Below are 21,171 nucleotides of genomic sequence, written 5' to 3'. Positions count from 1 at the left end.
TAATGATGCTTATATTAAAGATGGATATTATCTATTAAAATGTCATATAAAAAGCTTCTGAAGTTGACTAGTAAGGAGATATGTATATTTTATACTATATGGTATACAATATTAAACAAATATTTTAAACTGTCTAAAAAATCATAACACATGGTTTATTTATTAGTTTTATAAATATTGAGTATTAACCATTTTTGGAATGCAAGCAATCTACAAGATTCCTGCTCAACTCAATCAAAATCTGAATTTAAATCGGTTCACTACCCTAAGACCAACACAGGAATTCAGTAAGTCCTCAGACCAGATTTTCTGCCATACAGCAGCCCATTCATAGCTTTTAATATGTATGGAGTATTTTACATTATAGTCGTTTAATGATTAGGGTGTCCCACTCCCCTATCTTTCCTGAGACATTCCCCTACAGTTGTCACTTGTGCTACTGCATCCCTACTACCTTAAATCTACTTCCTCATACAGACGGCCTCATTTATGCTAGCACAGTGCCTGTGATTACCAACTGTCCAGAGCCAGGAACTAGTATTGTGTTATGGCAGGCAGAAAATGCCCTTGTGTCTCTGTCCGTCCTACCCTCCCCTTAGATTGTACGCTCCTTTGAGCAGGGCCTCCTCTCCTCCTGTTCTCCACCACCTTAACTCTGCTCTCCAGCTCCTTGTCTCCTCCGTGTGGTCCTCCTTCCCGTCTGCCCCTCTAGCTACACCGCTGGGGGCTCTCACCTCTCATCTAGCTGTACATTGAGCTTCCGAGTTACTGTGCTTTTTGTTAACTGTTCCGTGCTGTCTCTCCCTGTATCGTGTTTCTGTCTGTCCCTGTATGGCGCTATGGATACCTAGTGGCGCCTTATAAATAAAAATTAATAATAATAACAATAATAAACTTGTAGAACAGGCAGGAGAGGTCTTCACCTATAGCAGTCGCCTTTCCCGTAGAGCTGAACGCGCTCACAGATACTCAGATGCCCCCAGGTCTTTAACTCAGAGTAGTACAAGTTTATAATATTACTGCAGCGCCTAATGGTAGATGGTCCAGAAACAAGCCGAGGTCAGAGGGGCTATAGCAGGCAGCAGAGTGAAGTCCAGGCAAGGGTCAGGGCTGGCAGAAAGCAACGTATCCAGAAAACAGGCAGAGGTCACAAGCAATCCACAAAGTCCAGTAAGCAAGCCAGGGGTCATACACAGAGAATCAATAAAAAAAGAACAGGAGCAGGAGAAAGGAGCAGGTCAGCAACAGAGACTGGAAGCTATAACCGGCAGTGAGGCTCAGTCCTCACTGCCTTAAAAAGTGATGAGGACCTATCACCTAGCAGAGTGCCCAGCTGAGATCAATCCCCTATCAGCCATATGAGGCTGTGCGCACGCGCCCAGCTGTTAGACGGCTTGCTGGGCGCAGGGGTAGGGAGAACTAAGCGTCTCGGTTGTTGCCTAGGCATCCGGGACGAAGAGGGAGGAAGTGACGTTCCGGTCATCATGGTGACGGCCAGGACGCCAGAGGCACAAGGAAGCGAGCTGAGGCGGCCAGCAGTGGAGCCGCGGCTCGTGACAGTACCTCCCCTTTAGGAGGCTTGTGGCCTAATAGACTTAATAGCATAAGTAATTAATTGATTATTTATCTATATTCAAAATCACAAGTCACCATTGCTGTCTTTAGATTTGCCATTTCTTGGGATGCAGTTATACTTATTTCTTCCTATTGCTTAAATATAGTTTTCATCCACTGAAGATCTGTAACAATAAAAAAAGTTCATACCTAGGAAATAAGTTCAGAAGCATGGGGCACATCTTAATGGATTAATGGGTCTAATTATTAATATGTGTCTATGAAGTGCATTTTTTAAGTGATACAAAAATCATCTATCAATGCAACTTCTCATGAATATATCGCTAGGGCAACTGAACAATACCCAGCTGCCTCTGCGGTACTGCTCTGGATAGCCAACGGTTATCTTTCATCTTCTCTGGGCCAGTCTGAGGGTTAGCCGGTTCACGCATGGGCTGTGGAGCTGAAGGCGCAAGTCTGGGCGCTACTTAATGGACGGAAACAACATTTTTAAAAATAGATTAAAAATAGAAAATAGAAAACATTTATTTAAGAACCATTGAACACTGACAAAATGTATTATTCTAAGAGTAAAGCATTTTTTCAGAGATTATCTCCTTTTATCATGATCATGAGATGGCGATAACAAAGAACAAGGATTGCTGTGGTACTTGTAGCATTGCAGTCTTTGTTAAATACGTTTAAGCCATATGATAAGTATAGTATGCCTCCAGTCTATATGTATTTTTCTTTTCTAATTTAAATAGACATAATGGACCCGAGTCATTAAGGGAAAGTAAGACAAAAAAAGGAGTAAATGTTTTCCAGGACAAACCATGTTGCAATGCAAGGGGTGCAAATTAGTTTATTATTTTGCACATAAGGAAAATACTGGCTGTTTTTTCATGTAGCACACAAATACTTGATAGCTTTATTTTTACACTGAAATTTGAAGTTGATCTAGTACATGCCCTACCCCAACTATAAACCTGTCCCCACATTTTAAATTTACCTCCCCCTCCAATGCAACATGGTTTTCCCCAAGTGCAAAGTTACTCCTTGTTTATGCTTTGCTCTCCTTAGTGACTCAGGCCCTATATGGTTTGTATTTTTATACAAATGCCTGCCTAGCTTTTATGATTGTTGATACACTTTATAGCAGAGTGTACTGTATCCAAAATATGTATTGTATTGTATGGTATGCTAGTGTGTCTTCTACTCTCATTAATGGTTAACTATACTATTGTAGTAACTGAGACAGATGTTATAAATGTTATATATTTATTATTGTTTATTTATATGGATGCACCATATGGCTTAGTGCTTTCCAGAAATTACCAAATCACTCACATCAGTCCCTGCCCCATTGGAGCTTACAGTCTGAATCCTCTAACACACACATTCATAGACACACCAGGTTCCAATTTTTTTTCAGAAGCCAACTAACATACCCCTATGTTTTTGGACTGTGGGAGGAAACCAGAGCACCAGGAGGAAACACACGAAAACAAGGGGAGATACAAACTCGAGCACAGCTGATCACACACTACCATAGGAATAATAGTATCATATGTGTCAAATAAAGGGTGGATGTAACAAATTGGCACATAACACATATATTCTCTAGATATGAAAGAAGGATTACTTTTTCTTGATCAATCACAGATAACAGCATGTAACTGAACAAGTTAGACTCAAAAGAAGAAAAAACTACCTAGTCTGGTACATGAAAGCGGGAAGCTGTAATCTGCATGTGTAAAGGAGATCAATTAGGTTAATGATGGATGGAGATAGGAAATTAATGATTTAAATGCAAAACAATTTAAAATGCTGCTTCGTTGACTTCAAAAATCTCATGCTGGAAAATAATAGGACTGGATTTCTAAAGGTTAATTGTGTATTAATACCCTATGGACGGAGTTTTTTCAGGAGTTACATAATAAAACACACTTTTAAGGATCAATTACTTGCTAATATTAGTATAATTATATGTATTAGAATGATATTTATGTTTTAAACCTTATAGTGGTGAGGGCATGATCCTAATACATCTATTCCTGGGTAAATGCCTGGTCTATTACTAGCTCCAATGTATGTTCCAACAGCCGTCACTTCTTACGGTGTTAAGTTGTTTACTAAGTTAAAGTTCTCTATCATTATAGCGAGTCACTAATTCAATTTACTGCTGAGAAAGACTCCAAAGGAAAAGTAAAATGAAGGACAGCATAAAGGTTCTAAGACGTATATAGCATACAATCACGCCATCGTGCAGACAGGGTGGCAGCCATCAGTCAAATGCCCCTGTTGTTTGCGGGTGCTTGTTTTGTCAATGGATAATGAGACAGAAAGTTCTTAAAATTACTTAATTGGAGCCTGTAGGCACCCAGACTTTAGTAGTCTAAACGTGGCCTTATCCGCTAGCCACACACCGTTTATTTTTAGCCTTACTAGTTATATCACAAAATAGACCATGTTGGCATTAACATCATCATCATCATCATCATCATCATCACCATTTATTTATATAGTGCCACTGATTCCACAGCGCTGTACAGAGAACTCACTCACATCAGTCCTTGCCCCATTGGAGCTTACAGTCTAAATTCCCTAAAATACACATATAGACCAAGAAAGAGACTAGGGTCAATTTTAATAGCAGCCAATTAACCTACCAGTATGCTTTTTGGAGTGTGGGAGGAAACTGGAGCACCCGGAGGAAACCCATGCAAACACGGGGAGAACATACAAACTCCTCACAGATAAGGCAATGATTGGAAATTGAACTCATGACCCGAGAGCTGTGAGGCAGAAGTGCTAACCACCTAACCACAGTGCTGCTATATGGAGATCTCCCGCTGAGCAGCGCATGCGCCATGCTGCGCATACTCAGAAGAGGCTCATCGCTTTCCTTCTGGGAGGCAAGAACAGAATCACAAGACCCCCACCCCAAATTTTGCCATGGGACCCAGCAATGCACCATCTTGCTGCTCAAAGACTGTCTACTTATTAATGGGAGAAAAGCCCTATCTCCGGTGAAAACGGATGTTTCTCCCTACCGCCATGCTATCGTTGGCGGTAGCCTCTGCTGGTGAAGAGGTTCACTGGGTTTCTCCAGCAAAAGTTTTCCCATTCAAAGCACTGGGTAGCCTATTCACGAAGGATTATGTGGCACATGGATGGCGATAGCAGAAGATATTGACAGAAAAGATGATTTATTTACTCATTTAAACTAAGCATTTTCTCGAAGCAGAACCACTGCAAAATATTTTTTTACAAATATTTTTCAAGTAATTTTTCACGTTTATTTTTTTTTATTTTGCAAGTGGAAGTCCAAGACAGAGTCATGCGTGCGTAGATGCACCAAGACTGCCTGGGGAAGCAGTGAATACTCGCACCCCTACCAGCCTCATAGGCAAACCGAGGGGGGGGGAGTTTCCTAGTGTCTGGAAACTCCCTCCCAGCATTAAGCATTGTATGCTTGAGGTGGCTTTCCCCATGTATATGATTGGGATAGGAATTGCCTGTGTATATGATGTGGATAGGAAGAGTTGGAGAGCAGCCAAGCACTGTCTAAAATTATAGCCACGCCCCCATGCATGCTGGTCTCGCCCACTGGCCGCGTAGCGTGGAAACCCCTCTCTACAAATCCTGCGTTTGCCCCTGAGCCAGTATTGTCAGGCAGCTGAGTATCACTTAGCTGCTCTGACAATTTTTTCTTGGTAAATCGGTGATAGGAGGTTTTGATTGAAAATCCTGCCCTATCACCACTTATTAGTAAATAAACACATTGGAATATGAGTTACAAGGGTATCCCTTGGTATAATGCTGCTTGAGTTGACTGCAATTGCAGCCCTGTGATTGTCCTCCAGGAACAATATAAATACTTCCTATGTGTCTTGCTTTTCATTACTTGCTGATACAAAAATGCATGAGACAAAATTCAAACTATGCCTCATGGATAGCACGCCTAGTGATGATTGGATTTCCATAATGATAACATGCATATACAATCATTGCATAAAATCACATATTACGTCGTGTATTCTGAGTTTTCTATACATAAAGAAGGTTTTCTATTATACTTGGAAACTGGAAATAATTAGGGAGCTGTGTAGATAATTTAGCTTTAGAATTACTTAGAAGCGGAGTTAAGATAGCACCTGCCTTATAGTGGTTAGTCTAAAATCAGAGAGTGTGACAGTATGGAAAAAAATAAAATAATAAGTGTATGTATGTGTATATATATTTACCTAAAACAATATTTGGCCATTTTTTCAGTGGATCAAGAGTTAGAAGGAAGTAAAAAATAAAATACTTTTTTCAAGGTTGATTACTTTTTTCATAAAAATATAATTTACATCATTATATCCATCCTCATGTAACAGATAACTAGGTTTTGCAGTACAGCTTGCAATGTTGTGTAGCTTGAAAAGTGAACTTGCTCCCTACAAACGAGAATAGTTCCTGGTACGATTGTTTAATATTCACCTATTGTTGTAAGCATTTCTCATTAATGTTAATGCAAATTGTTTTCCACTTGTGTTCACAGTTGTTATATGTGGCTGAACAAATGTATTTGTGTTTACTTTTTTCTTAAATCCTAAAAATATTCCCTAATTACAAAGTGATGCACGGTCTTCCTCAAGTGAGAAATAGTATTTACTCGTTTAGTCTTGTGTAGTGAAATGCATCCAGCTCATAGATTAGATGATGAAATACAATTTAACGTTGGAGGTTTCTTCATTTGCAGCAAACGGTTTTTAATGAGCGAAAATAAATAATGTGAGACTAAAGCCTTGAAAAGATTTTCTCAAATTTACTTATTGTCAAGAAATACAATTTCTTATTCCACATTATATATATTTTTTTATTATATTTTAGCTCTTTAATTTGACTTCGCCATATAATGTAGACATTCTGATATTCTATAGAAGATAAGGAATGGAAATGTTGTCTTAACTTGTCTTTAGGATTGTCCATGCTGAGTTGGACACTTAGGGGCGTATTCAATTGTTTGCCGTGACCGCCGAAAAACGAGCGCGTTAAAACTATTACCGTTTATACGGTAATTACCTGCTCAATTTCAGCTCGCAGCTCCCTGAGCAGCGAGCTGAAATTGAGCGAGTAAATTATTGTATGAACGGTAATTACGTGCAATATTACCGTATAAACGGTAATAGTTTTCGAGCGCTCGTTTTTCGGCGGTCACGGCAAACAATTGAATACGCCCCAAAGTATAGTATGTTGTGTATAATACGGTTCTTACTTCAGCACAAAGCACTAGTTAAGGTTGTGACCATATGAAGACTGAGTAGCATCTTGTGCTTACGACTGCTTGTGGCCACTTACAAATGAGGAGGTGGAATGAGTGATGGAAGGGTAAGCGTACATAACATACATTATGGGCATCACGGCATCTCAGTTGTTAGCACTTCTGCCTCACAGCACTAGGGTCATGAGTTCAATTCCCGACCTATCCATGTAGGTCGGGAAACATACCCATGTAAAATGCATCTTTTTTTCAAATGCAATTCGCGTTTTAAATGATAATTGCGTCCAACTCTACTTGAGGCCTTATATTCTTTAACATCATTCCACAATTATTTCCATTGGTTCTGCCTCATCTCCCTCAGAGTCAAATGTGTAAACAAGTGGGCAAGGTTTAATTAACACCATAATAAAAAGTAAACTTTTCAGAAAAAGAGTGTAGTTGTTTTTTACCAACTGAACCAACATTCCAAAGCAGAAATGTATCTTGTTTGAATGGGATAGTAAATAGTTGTATGTATGTATATATATATATATATATATATATATATATATATATATATATCTCTATATATATATATATATATATATATAAGTTGCCTATCGGTTGAACCTATATTTTAATTTTTCCTCACCCGTTGCGCTTAGCAAGTGTTCTGTGACTGAAAGAGAAAATAACCAGCCCATGCCTAAGTTAATAAAACCTCTCCGTCCCCCCAAATCTCTTCTGATTAGTTAATCAATGTAAACAGCCAATCCTTGCATTATTAACCTTTGCCGGGCATCCAGCTTTATTTCTGTTATTTTACCATAACCACAACACTTATATTACTTATATATAGTAATATTACTTATATATAACACTCTGTTATGTTTTTCTTAAGGAAGAATGGAAAACAGCTATTTTTTTTTTTTTACGCCCTAAATAAAAGACCTTTCATAGAATACGGTATTAAAAGTTATTTTTCCAAACACATTTTGAAGAACATTTTTAAAATATTCTAGCATTTTGAGAGCACACTAACATGCAGTAATCGATAGCACCCAAATTACTTGAAATAGATTGATGAAAGCTGATTGGTTGCTATAGATTAATGCACATTTGTACTTTTTTACATTATTGGTAACCCGGCTCGACTGTGTGTACAGCTTGTGTTATGTTTCTTATGTGCTATAATCTTCATGTTGTTTTTTTTCCCAAATAAGATGAAAAACAGCTAAAGTTTCAGTGAAAATTCTGACTTACTTGCAATTATTCTGCACATCATAAAAGTACATATGGTTGATCAGCTGACAGCCTGAGCATCTGGATTATGTGTCATTTTAGGCAAATGCTTTATAAGAAAAAGGAGCAACAAATTTTCATGATCAACCATTAAAAAAACAAAAAAAACCTGCAGCACATTCATTGCGAAGCACAACAAACAGTTTTAGCAGAAACATTTACCTCCTAAAACGGCATTTCTCCTGCAAATGAGCGCCTCAATCTTTTCATGCTTCAAGATTTTCTGTCAAAAACAAGCAGTGAAAAATACATTATTTTAAAGAAAAATATGTGTAATTATGACTTAATTTATGGTTTACTTGTTTGTTTTATGTTCTCCCTCTCTCTTTTCATGTGAAGATGGTACTGTCTTCTTTCTACTAGTTTCTATGTACGCCTATATTTGGTTATTAAATCAATTCAGATCTTATTTCGGATACAATGTATCTAATTTCAGTTTTTAATTTCTGATTCACCCCCTGCTGCCAATTCCCTGACATTGCAACAAATATTGTGATTCGGGGGTTTATACCCCTCTAAATTTAATTTCATTAAAGAGGATAGAAAGAAAAAAAATGCATCCAGCCTAAAATCAGCTAAACAAAATAAAACAAAACAAAGCAGAAAATGCAATAAAAAAACCTGGGCTCTTAAAAATAAATTTGGGTAAAGGTGATCTATAGTAGGTTTACTAATTCTATGTGAACTGTATGCACAGTATATCATCATCATCTACTTTTATTTATATAGCGCCAGCAGATTCCATAGCGTTTTACAATTAGGAACAAACAGACAGAGAAGTAAGAAGGCCCTGCTCGCAAGCTTACAATCTAATAATTTAGCATGGATAGGGGTACTTGATCTCTCTGGTACATGCTTTGGCCCAAAGGCTCTATAGCCTTACTTGAAGAATTTTCAGAAGTCATTTTCAATATATATTTTTGGGTGAATTTCTCAATGACACAGCCTGCTCATGTCCTAGACGGCTTTTGTAGTAAACTGATTTAGGATTTCTTGCCTGTTTTTATTTACATACCAAATAGATAGACAGACATGACAAATAAAGTGTATGCACAGTTGACGGACGTTGATGACGTCTTTCCTAAGGCTTCCTTGCCAATACCAGTCTACCTCTCTACTTTCCGAATCCTAACAATAACCCTTCTGTTAAAGTCATTGGAGTTCCTCTGAACATAGTAGACAAAATATTTTTATACATCAAATTTGCCTGCTCCCAGATATTCTGGGAAACTCACGATTTTCAGGGACTCCTGGCAAAATTTGTCAATCTCCAGGATCCTGCTCTACTTTTCTAAGTTTACGAAAGCTTGATGATGCAATTCACATTGAATGGCCCCAGCCCCGATGGGATATTATACAAATCAAGCAATTGCACAGCAAGGGGCTGTGGCCCAGATAATGTTAATTACATTGTCACCTCTCCCACACTTGTCCCTCGGTCCTACCCTCGCGGATCTGTGCACAATGAAAATAATATATTTCATCTACCAGAACCAGGAGTTCTAAGAGTTGTCCAGAGGTGGAGGCTCCTCAGGTTGAGAAGGGGGTTTAGTAGCTTTACACGGAGCGTTTTTAGTCCCACAGAACGAATGGCAGTTATTGTACAGCAACCACTACTTGGCGAGACGTCTATTGTGCCAATTTATACAGAAAAATTAATTTATATGCACACATGTAATGTAGATAAAACATAACAATGTAGATTCACGGCATTTGGAAGAAAGCCAGCCCTAATGTTCTCTTACTCTCATGACTCAATTAAGACGGCATTTTAGTAGAGAGAAGGAAAAAAAATGAATAATTAAGAGGGTGGTTGAAAAATTATAGTAGGAAGTGAGTTGTTATATTAATACTATTATTATACAATTATTAGTAATATTTGTTAACGGTTTGATTTAAAGCATAATAGGTGCAACAAAATAGAGATACTAGAGGTTGATTTATTTCAAATTTTTTATTCTGGTTACCTAAAAGTACCTAAATTTTGAATTTGTACCAAAAAGAACCATTTGTTTTGGGAAGAAACTCTTTTCTTGCTGTATTACTAAGTACAGTTCAGTTCCGGCAAGCTTGATTAAGTGTTGCAGGGGGGCTCCACTTCATAGCTTACCACCTGGATCCACTTACCCTTGTTAGCGCATGAAAAAATATAAGCTCAGCAGGACGTATTCAAACTGTTTTAGAGGAAGAAAATTAATATATTCTCTGAGTAAGTAGTGCTAAGTGTTTTGGAACATTGTGCTGTCCATGGCCGTCTCTAGAAGAAGAAGTACACAAATCAGCTGCAGACCATTACAGCACGCTGCAAGTTTAATTTAAAAGAAATAGTTTGAAAACTAATGTTATTCATGCTTTGTTTTTTTTATCTAGAGATGTCTGCTACACCTAAGATCTAATATATTCATCTTTATTACATTTTAGGAAAGGAAAAGCATTAATAGTTGTATATTTTTTCAGTACCTTACACACAAACTGGTACAAAGCTATCACGTCAAAAAAGAAACTGCTGTAACTCAATAGTTACCAGACTAACTAGTGATGAGAGTCATTGTGGGCCACATTAATGTTCGGAGGTATGTTGGTTGACGTTGCGTATCTTGCGTTGAATAGATCAGCGCACGCTTAGAAGCGTCTGTATGCAAGTAAGATAGATTCTAAAAACATATTAAATGTACAGTTCGCATTGTAAGCGTCTTTTATGTATTTAATGTAAGAAAAGATAGATATTTAAAAAAACTATTTTTATGATTGATTATACTACTAAGAGTTGTTCTTTTATTTTATATTACATTTATTTTCTTGTGTTCCGATGTGACCTTTCAATGTACTTACGCATGTGCCTATACTGCGGCCTGTTGTGTCTGTCTATATATACGGCAAGTACTGTGTAGGAGAAGCGTAGTTACACCCAGATTCAAATAGAAACGTATCTTGAGATCCGCTGGGATGTGAATACCGTTGGAATTATTTTGTGGGTTACTGTGCAGTTAATCATTGTTGAAATAAAACTCCCACTAGCTCTGGGAGATGCTCAAAGTGTTTTCCACTTATATAAAGGGGTCACCATTGACTAAAGCAATTCTATCGCTGGTAGCCCCCAGATTTGCCAGATCTCGCCAGTGATAGCATCCCCATGCCAAACATGTGGAAGCCTATTTGACAAAGATTGTGGGGGTACATTGCTGCTCACAATCCTTCTACTTTTTTTGCCTTCTCAGGATGGCGATAACAAAGGTAATAAATAAAAAAAAGCTTTATTATTTTTATAAACTATTTTTTATATTGAAATATTTTGAAATAGCTTTTCTTATTTTAATCTCTTTGTAACTTTTTTTTTCCACCCAAGTTTGGGCTTTAATTTCCAGTTGACATGAGTGATCCGGGCAACTGGGTTATGCGTTCATGTATCCTCTTATAATTATAACGGCAGTAGGATATCAGCCTAATTGCCGAATTTTAGTCAATAGACCCGTTAATGTGTTGTGCACCCCTTACTACCTGGTTTCAGCCAATGTTTATAGCTTTACACAGCACAAGTACTAAAATATCTCACTAAACCGATATATTATATAGGTATGTGATAAATTAAACTCATGTCGTTAGGATTGTGGAACAGTTATTATCTTTATTATTATTATTATTATTATTATTATCTTTTATTTCAACACTACAGCGCCTGCAGCTTCGTACATCTCGACTTTGGACCAGTAGTTTCGGCAAATTGCTTTTCTTATCTTTTACTTCTGTGTTAAATAGAACAAAAACATATTAAAAAGAGGTTTTGAGAGTACTTTTTTGTAACAATTTTTGGTTCTAAAAAAGCAATTTAAACTATATTTTCATCCATTTGTAAATCTGTAAATAGAAATGTTGTACATGTAACTATAGATCCCATTAACATAGGAACCCCATTAAAAGTTGATTGCAAGAAACTGAGAAATATTAGTATAATTGAAATTATGTATAGACATATTGAGTAGTACATCTTGCTGACAGAGGTTCATCTGGATGTTTAAGGTGTGTAGATATCTCAGTAATGATTTACTCAGTGGCGAGGGGATCATTACTAATCTGATGTGAGTTACTTATGAGCCCTTGTGGTTATGCCACTCAGCGAGAGAATTGTTAATCCCCTGTTTCCATTCACATTCAGATATGGTTGATTAGCCTGATCACTGAATGACTGGTCGTGTTGACAATTTGGCCATGGTCATGCAATTTAAAATTGCATAGATCAGGTCAAATGACCAAATTGTAAAATTAAAGTTGGCACTTTCTACTCCCTGTTGTACAGGTGTCACCATCATTTTTGTTTCTGTGCGAGGGATATGATGTCAGTCCATGCACAGTCAAATCCAGTTGGAACATATTTTGGTCAATCGTTTTGGGAGACCACTTGGTGCAATCTCAGATCTTGTTGCATCAAAATCAACCAAACTGACCAACCAGATCTACATATATATGAGCAGCTTAATTCTTGAGATGGCTAAAGATAAAACTCGCAACTTTAGATTTATGCAATTTATTGAAAGTTATCATTGCTCTGTTTCCACATTTAAAACAAGGATGTATAATTAATGATTGTTCAAAATAAAAACTGAACTTTGAGATTATCATCGTGACTTGACTTTCACAGTATTCTTGTCACTTACCCCTCAATATTTAAGACAAGCGAGTCTATTGGATGGAAGCCTACTTTTCTTTCAAGTAACTTGTGATTTGTGTGCCTCAAGTACTCATCAATGTCTAATTAGGGAAATGTACCAATGTACTAGTTGATGTATCATGCACAGTTTCAGACAATTAAATCCACAGGTGGCTGAACACTGAGGGTGCTGTCATTTAAAGGCCATGTCTGTTATCGTTAGGTGAATTATTGCTCTTTCATTTAAATATATTTCTTTATCATTTGCATGATTTGTGCAGAAAACAATGACAAATTCTCTCAGTATATTATTGTATGACTTAATGAAGGCAAATTATTTTCATACACCGTTATAAATTCCAGTGTAATTTACTCTTTTTATGGGTTCATTATTTGCATGAAAGACAAACAATAAAATGTACTTATAACTTTTTTGTTTAAAATGATAACTGAATGCAGTTAAAACTAAAGTTGAAAATATTTGAGCAATTTGCTTTGGAACCAGCCTTGGATATTAAAGTAGCAATTCCACATAGAAGATTTTTTCTTTTCTTTAAATAACAGGTTAAGTACCTTTTATGCATGCATCTTTGCTATCCTCCTATAAATCATTATCTCCTTTTCAAAAGCTCTCTGGTTAGCAAAACATAAATGGTTGCCATACTCAGACAGAGTCAGTCTGCTACACAGAAACAGACTCACATCTCAGCATGTTATGTGATGGTAGAGGGAGGAGAAGGAGGATGTCACAGTGCAGACAGCGCTCAGAGTGGTGTTCCGAAGACACTCTGCTCACTACAACTTGTGCAATGTGACTGTGGTTGCCATGGTAGTCCAGAATTATAAAACAATAGTAGTAGTCTGATGAAAAAAAATAAAGACCATATCAACATTCTTCTCATAGCCTGCCACAGTGAAGTACGTTAAAAAAATAACTCATTTGATTTTTTTCATGGAATTGCTGTTTAAGGATCATTAACAAAATATAGCCACAGGACAAGTGGTCCTGCAAGTGTGACTGTGAGATAAGCTGGGCAGATTATGGATGTTTATTACTGTTACAGTATAGTTACAATGCTGCACTGTATTTTGAACATAAAATCCATACAAATATGATTTTTTTGCAGAAGGATATTTAATAAGCTTGCAAGGGTGGAGATTGTTCATATGATTGTGTTTCTGATTGTTTGTAGTACCATAGAGCATATAAACTATGCAAAATGACCTGAAACCTATACCACCTCTGAATTGGAAGAACAAAATAATTTTCTTGAAATCATAAATGTCCGATGTGCCATGGAGGTGCAGGTACTTTGCAAGTAGGTGGCTTGCCACATGTAAGGCAACATTTATATACAGAGTCATGGAGGGACTAGCCCATTCACCCACACACACTCATACAGGAACTGTCTATAGTCAGAGAATTCATGAAATTGAGAAAACACAGATATTACTTAGTTTGCGTTTGGTAATTATACAAGAAGTGCAGACCTGGCTTATAACAGGGGAAAGCCCTATAGGGAGATGATGTTAGTCCATGCACAAGCCCTGCCTAGGATTATTGTTATTATTGATGTTTATTTTTAGGAGGTCACAGAGCTCTGAGTTACCCGACAATGGGGGAATCAAAGCCTACATAAAACATGAATGTACAAGGTTAACAAACTAATTGCGGAGGCAGAGCCGTAACTTAGAATTCTAGCGCCCTGGGCGAGAGAGACAAATGCCGCCCCCCTAACCCTCAATTTTAACCAAATTAACCTAAAATATTCATAAATTGCGCCCCCCTTCAGTGTTGCGCCCTGGGCGGTCGCCTCTGTCGCACAGCCCTAGTGACAACAAAGGATAGCTCTCTGCTAGCAATCTAGTGGGAAAAGGGTAGACTTGAGAATAGAGGAGCGATTGTGTCTCATTACTGGAGATTGGGACAGTAGCACGGGTGTACCAGTGAGAATAATATAGGTGGGAGCAGCAAAGACTTCAGTAAAGAGGTGGGATTTAAGAGCACGCTTGAATGATTGAAGACTATGGATGGTCAGGCATTTAGGGTATTTCATACGTGGGTAGCAAGATGTATGAAGTGTAGTGAGATGTGGTTTTCAGAGAGTAGTTGAGGTGCTGGTCGAAGGCAGAGCTCAGAGAACGTTTAGAAGAGTATCTTGGGATGAGTTTTGAGGTGTATGAAGGATGGTGTTGCTGAAGGCTTTGTAGGTGAGGGTGAGTAATTTGAAATGAATTATGGATGATATGGGAATCCAGTGTATGTATTTTCAGATTGGTGCAAACAACCTTAGTTTCGTTTTTCTGTATGTTTATGTTTCTGGAGAAATTATAGTATTGTTTCATACATTTGCCTCATTGTTTTGTATTGTCAGAATGAATATTGAATTTTATTGTTTCATAACTTGGTAAACCAAGCACAAAATAAAACAAAAACAGATACAAAAAAAAAATAAAACTTACAATGTATCCAGATAAAACCAAAATGAGAGACAGAGGGGGAGAGAGAGTGAGTGAGAGAGAGACGGGCTTCAAGGGAGTCAGTGGTGCTAAAACAAAGTTAATTTGAATTTAGCCTGAATGACTTTTAGCTCAGACAGCTGCGGATCAGAAAAATAAAACCCAGACTGATGCTTTAGTGCTTTATTTAGTGTTAATATAGTGATGGGATATGAATAGGGACATCCAGGCTACAAGCTCAGATTGTTATTTGGGAGTTTTGACAGGTAGGCTGGGTATAGAGGGAGCGGAACTTCCTCTTCTTTTCCACTCTAGAAGTTCTAGTCATCAAACCAGTTCTGAAGAACCTCAGTACCCTGCACCCTACCTGCCACTTAAACATGACACATGTGACACATTTTAATCCCTCGACACATCCCTAGACCCAATACTTTACCTGGCATCAGAATGAAAGGATTGGCTACCTACAATCTGCAATGAAGAATCAAGTTCGTATGATCACCACTCCATTCAGTCATAGGCAGCAGCGCAATCTGAAACAGTAGGGATTATCTCAAGCCCTACCCTGCCTCAATATACATTTATAGCAACTAGCCCCGAATTCAACACCTGAAGGGTAAACAAAATCTTATGTCTCACGTGGGCTAAGCAAGTTCACTAACTAATCTTTTAATAAATACTCATGTAGATCATTTATTTAAAGGTAAATATCCCCAACTAAAGTTGCAATACACACCTTGGAAACTGTTATAGTTAATTATATAGAGTCTGGCAACGACACAGGTGAAAGCCTTGCAGATGGCATATTCAAGAGCAAACTCATTCAAATAGCGTATAACCAATATAGATGCAGATAAATAGTCCAAGGTGAAATGTAAGGACTGGCACATTTTCTGGCTGTGTATATCAGTAATAGCTATTGTTCTGTTGTGCTGTAAATTGCAAGTTAAGAATTGCAATCATAAAGCCTTGGACCTCAGTCTCATCTATGACTGATAATCTAGGCTGCTTGTTAATTTATGATGAATAAATACCAGTTCAGTAGCAATGGCATGTGGTATTTATTTAAGTTTCATTCAAAAAAGCCAATAGAGATATAAAGTGTGGTCTTTGAAAATAGTAGTTTAATGTAAGTAATGTGATTATGGCGGCTACCACTAAACATGAAAACATGTCAAGAAACTGCAAAATATGTTGCCAAAAAGTTAAATTTTTGAAATAAGAAAAAAAATCTTCATAAGATGTAAAGATCATGTTAATATGTAATGACACAATATGCTTTATTTAGGATGGCACCAGGACAAGGCTCATATGGGGGCTACCTCTCCTATCTTTATGTACTCTTTATGTATTCTTTATGTTGTCACGGCTATGAATAATTATGGATCCCCAGCCTCTACTTAGATGGTGATAGTAAAGGGTGGTGGAGACAGGACACAGTGGAATTGAAGTTCTTAACTTGAGAGCATCACAGGGAACAATAACACAAACGATGGTAGTAGTGTTGCAACTTGATATATTGATAGAAGATACAACAGCAGTAATAATACAATACAATCGTAATCACAGATGTACTTCAGTTGGCAACAGCATGCGAAATAGACAATATAACAGTTCAACGCTAGATGGTAATTAGAACACTTGGATCCCACACGAAACACACAGCAGATGAAGGTGAACCACTGACACAGCTAGAAGTCCGATGAGAATAGTATGTAGACTTGGCTGATCCAAACGTATCATATGATTCACTTTAGCAGGTGGTTATAGGTATCACAATAGTTCATATAGCGGAACAGAGAACATTATATGCTATCCAGGAACTTGGGTATAACTGGTAACATGCAGGAAGGTGTTGCCTAGAAGTAACAGCGTGATAACAAAATCCAAACTGAGCGTAGAACTACAGGTCACAGAAGATCCGGTTAACAGATAAATGAGAGTTCATCACAATTAGACAACAGCTGGTAATGCACACAACTTGAATTGAAGTAGAGGCTCCCGGCTTAGCAGTATATTCATATTAACAGTCCAGCAATAATAATCCGCAGAATAATAATAGCCGTGCCAGACATAGAACCACAGATGACAAGAGAACTTGATTGTAGTTCAACATAGAATACCACAACATAGACAGTCGAGTAGAATAGTACTTGAGCCAATCAACATGAGCGCAGGTGTAGTAGACAACTCACAAATAGTTCTGTGTGCAGATGAACAACAACACGTAACTTCAGCTTGTAGATGAACCACAAACTGGCATACAGCGGAGCCGATGGAGAGCAATGATGACAGGTAACTTCGGCAGCCGAAAGTATACAGAAAATAGGCAAGAGATCAGATATGCAGCCAGAACCCACGGCAGTGTGAGTAACACGAAGATCAGGCAATGAGTCCATGATTACGGGAGCTTGAAATAGTCCTCTAGGACCAATAGGCTTCAGAAGGAGGTCCCAATCAACAAAACGAGAAACACCTATGGACAGGTAGAGACTCTGAAGCGAAAGCAAGCACCAACATAGTTCTTAAAGGGCAAGTCACAACGCCAGCACCTAGCTATGGGACCGGCGTGTGACATATGTACTTAAAATACATCCGGGTCAGCATTTAATTTACATTTAATTGCTCAGAATAAAATACCTATGCTTAATGGTGAAGAGTTTCACACACAACAGTGCCATATGCAAGTAAGCTTGCATGCTAGCATCCAATAAGCTATGATGATTTGTGGTTTATGCCTTAAAGTTGTTACAGGAAGATTTATTACCTTATTCTTTAATAGAAAGACTAAAATCAGCTGTTAGCTTTACAGTAGATATATAAATCCTATTCTAGATATTTCTAACAGACTGCCATCGTCATCCTAAATCCCACTACAGCACAATCTGAACTCAAAGGTAATTTGAAATCCCCATGGCAAAGAGTACACAAACATGGACTTCAGAGTAAAAAAAGGCAGACAACGGGACAAAAATAGTACATGCAGTTTTCATGCCTAACCTTGTGCTCTTTCTATAGCCAATGTACATAGACTGTACAGTTGCAATAGGGATTAGACTGGGAACACACTACAGAAAATTTCTCCCAATGCCATATTAGTAACGATTTTACCAACTACTGAAAAAAAATGTCTGGTGACTATAGTATAATGCAGAGCCCATAGTCTGGGGACTATAGTATAATGCAGAGCCCATAGTCTGGTGATTATAGTATAATACAGAGCCTATAGTCTGGTGTCTATAGTATAATGCAGAGCCCATAGTCTGGTGACTATAGTATAATACAGAGCCCATAGTCTGGTGACTATAGTATAATACAGAGCCCATAGTCTGGTGACTATAGTATAATGCAGAGTCCATAGTCTGGTGACTATAGTATAATGCAGAGCCCATAGTCTGGTGACTATAGTATAATGTAGAGTCCATAGTCTGGGGGCTATAGTATAATGCAGAGTCCATAGTCTGGTGACTATAGTATAATGCAGAGTCCATAGTCTGGGGGCTATAGTATAATGCAGAGTCCATAGTCTGGTGACTATAGTATAATGCAGAGCCCATAGTCTGGTGATTATAGTATAATACAGAGCCTATAGTCTGGTGTCTATAGTATAATGCAGAGCCCATAGTCTGGTGACTATAGTATAATGCAGAGTCCATAGTCTGGGGGCTATAGTATAATGCAGAGTCCATAGTCTGGTGACTATAGTATAATGCAGAGTCCATAGTCTGGGGGCTATAGTATAATGCAGAGCCCATAGTCTAGTGACTATAGTATAATGCAGAGCCCATAGTCTGGTGACTATAGTATAATACAGAGCCCATAGTCTGGTGTCTATAGTACAAAGGAGAGTTCATTTTCTGTGAGGCTAACTATTGCACTGATAAGAAAATACTGAGAAGACACACTATATTGAGTGTTGAGACACACCTTCCTACATGACCACGTCAACAATGCGATCAGAGTAGGAAATACTAAGATTATTAAGATTATTGCATATGGAAAAGAACTAAGGAATTGGCAACCATTATCATATTGCTGAAATGAGCCATTTCCTGTGTCTAGTAACTTTTATGAGGATGCCATTCAAAGTGCAACTCACTTGTGAGCGCCCCCCAGATTAAGTCTGTACAACCCTCCCTCGTCAGAATAGCCTACCAGGCAGAAATCACTAGAGAGGCTACATGTTGTCCACAGTGGAGCAGCACTTTGACCCCATCGATGGAACTTCCAGCACAATGGCCCCATTTTCATCTTTTTCATCTGTACCGTGGTACTGACAGATATGACATGTTATTATGCATGACGCACATTTAGCACATGATTAGTGCACTTGACTCATTACATGGGTTGCTAGCATTAAGTATAGATAGTTCCAATTCATTACAATCTGGCAGGGACTTTATGTGCCATCATTGACCATATTGTACCAAGTGTAGTAATTAAGAGTGTTATATCTATATATAACTGATACCTATAAATGCCTTACCAATCCCACAGATGTTACAAAGTTGCAGACTTTGCATCAGGCAAGGTTTACCAATGTGAGCTTTTACAATTATAGAGTTTTCAGCGCTGTTTACTTCTTTCTTTTCCTACATGTGAGCTTAAACTATGAGGTATATTTACTAAACTGCGGGTTTGAAAAAGTGGAGATGTTGCCTATACAACCAATCAGATTTTAGCTGTCATTTATTTAGTACATTCTACAAAATGACAGCTAGAATCTGATTGGTTGCTATAGGCAACATCTCCACTTTTTCAAACCCGCAGTTTAGTAAATATGCCACCCATGTGTCCATTGAACATTGTGAGAACTGATGCTTTGAACACTTTAACTACATTATAAAATGACAGAGAGTGGTGAGGGGAGGTGAAAACTAGCGAAAATAAAAAATAATAAGCCACCTCGAAAGCAGAACCATTTATTGGCAATTATTGTATTTCATAGCCAGATTACATAGAACATTGATCACTAGTTGAGGTAAACTATCTATTTTTCTTTCTGTTTCATATACGATAAAAAAGTTTAAAACATGTGTTATAATACTTTTGCCTACATTACAATATTTGCTATTCATACTGTCATTTTGTTTCTAATTTGCAGATACTCCCACTGTTAAGATCCTTCCTTCCACCCCAGTACCACAGGAGGGCCAGCAACTGATATTGACGTGTGAATCTAAAGGAAAACCTCTGTAAGTCCTATTTATTTTCACAGTGCGCTATATATGGGATAATGCAACACTGTGAAATATAAGAGTTCTGTAATAATATAAAAGCATAAGGCCGTATACTAAGTATTGTTATACAGGGCACGGAACTCCAATGTGATATATGTATAAGTTACTGTAAGTTATATCTGTATAAACTGTGAGTTCTAATATCATTGCTTATAAGTGACTCTTTAGAAAATAGTGTGTAATTTAAGGACTAATGTGAAATACATTGTTACCTCTTTACTGTCTGTCATAAAATAATAAAATAGTGAAAGATAATGATGTTTGTCACTCCGGCATCACTTATTACCAAAGATAAGGATATTTTTCATATTTGTTCATACACGTAATATATTATATATGGGATAATGTATGCTCTGTTGCAGGCCTTTGGGTGATAACTGTAAATTACTGGTCCCAGAGCAGTTCTGTCAAGATAAGATTGTAGTTTGTTTTAATAGAAATCACATCTCATATCCAGGGCCACCGTTCATATCTGTAAACATTTATGGTAAGAGTGATGCTGTCCGATATAACACACGTTACACCAAAGATCTTTGAGGATAAGACATTAGAGCTCACCGTTTATAAGACGAAACATGAGAACTCTACATAGACTTTATACACAGACTTTATACAGCTATTATTTAAAGGAGTTCATACATGAATATTATATACTGATTATGACTATCTGAATATGTTGTTGGAAGCTGCTAAGATCAGTGCACTGTCTGGTCGTGCAA

At 37.6% G+C, this 21,171-nt stretch overlaps 1 protein-coding gene across 3 annotated transcripts in view; it reads left to right on the top strand.

The window, feature by feature from the left end:
* CADM2 (cell adhesion molecule 2) overlaps positions 1-21,171 on the top strand; it is a 1,139,602-nt gene that overhangs the window by 986,626 nt on the left and 131,805 nt on the right. For all 3 annotated transcript variants that reach the window (XM_075197070.1, XM_075197071.1, XM_075197069.1), the window contains one exon: positions 20,317-20,407. In XM_075197070.1, coding sequence (XP_075053171.1) covers positions 20,317-20,407 — 91 coding nt within the window. The remainder of the gene's footprint in view (positions 1-20,316; positions 20,408-21,171) is intronic.

Source organism: Mixophyes fleayi, chromosome 2, assembly GCF_038048845.1.
Source record: "Mixophyes fleayi isolate aMixFle1 chromosome 2, aMixFle1.hap1, whole genome shotgun sequence".
NCBI lineage: Eukaryota > Metazoa > Chordata > Amphibia > Anura > Limnodynastidae > Mixophyes > Mixophyes fleayi.
This window is presented reverse-complemented; position numbering and strand designations above follow the sequence as displayed.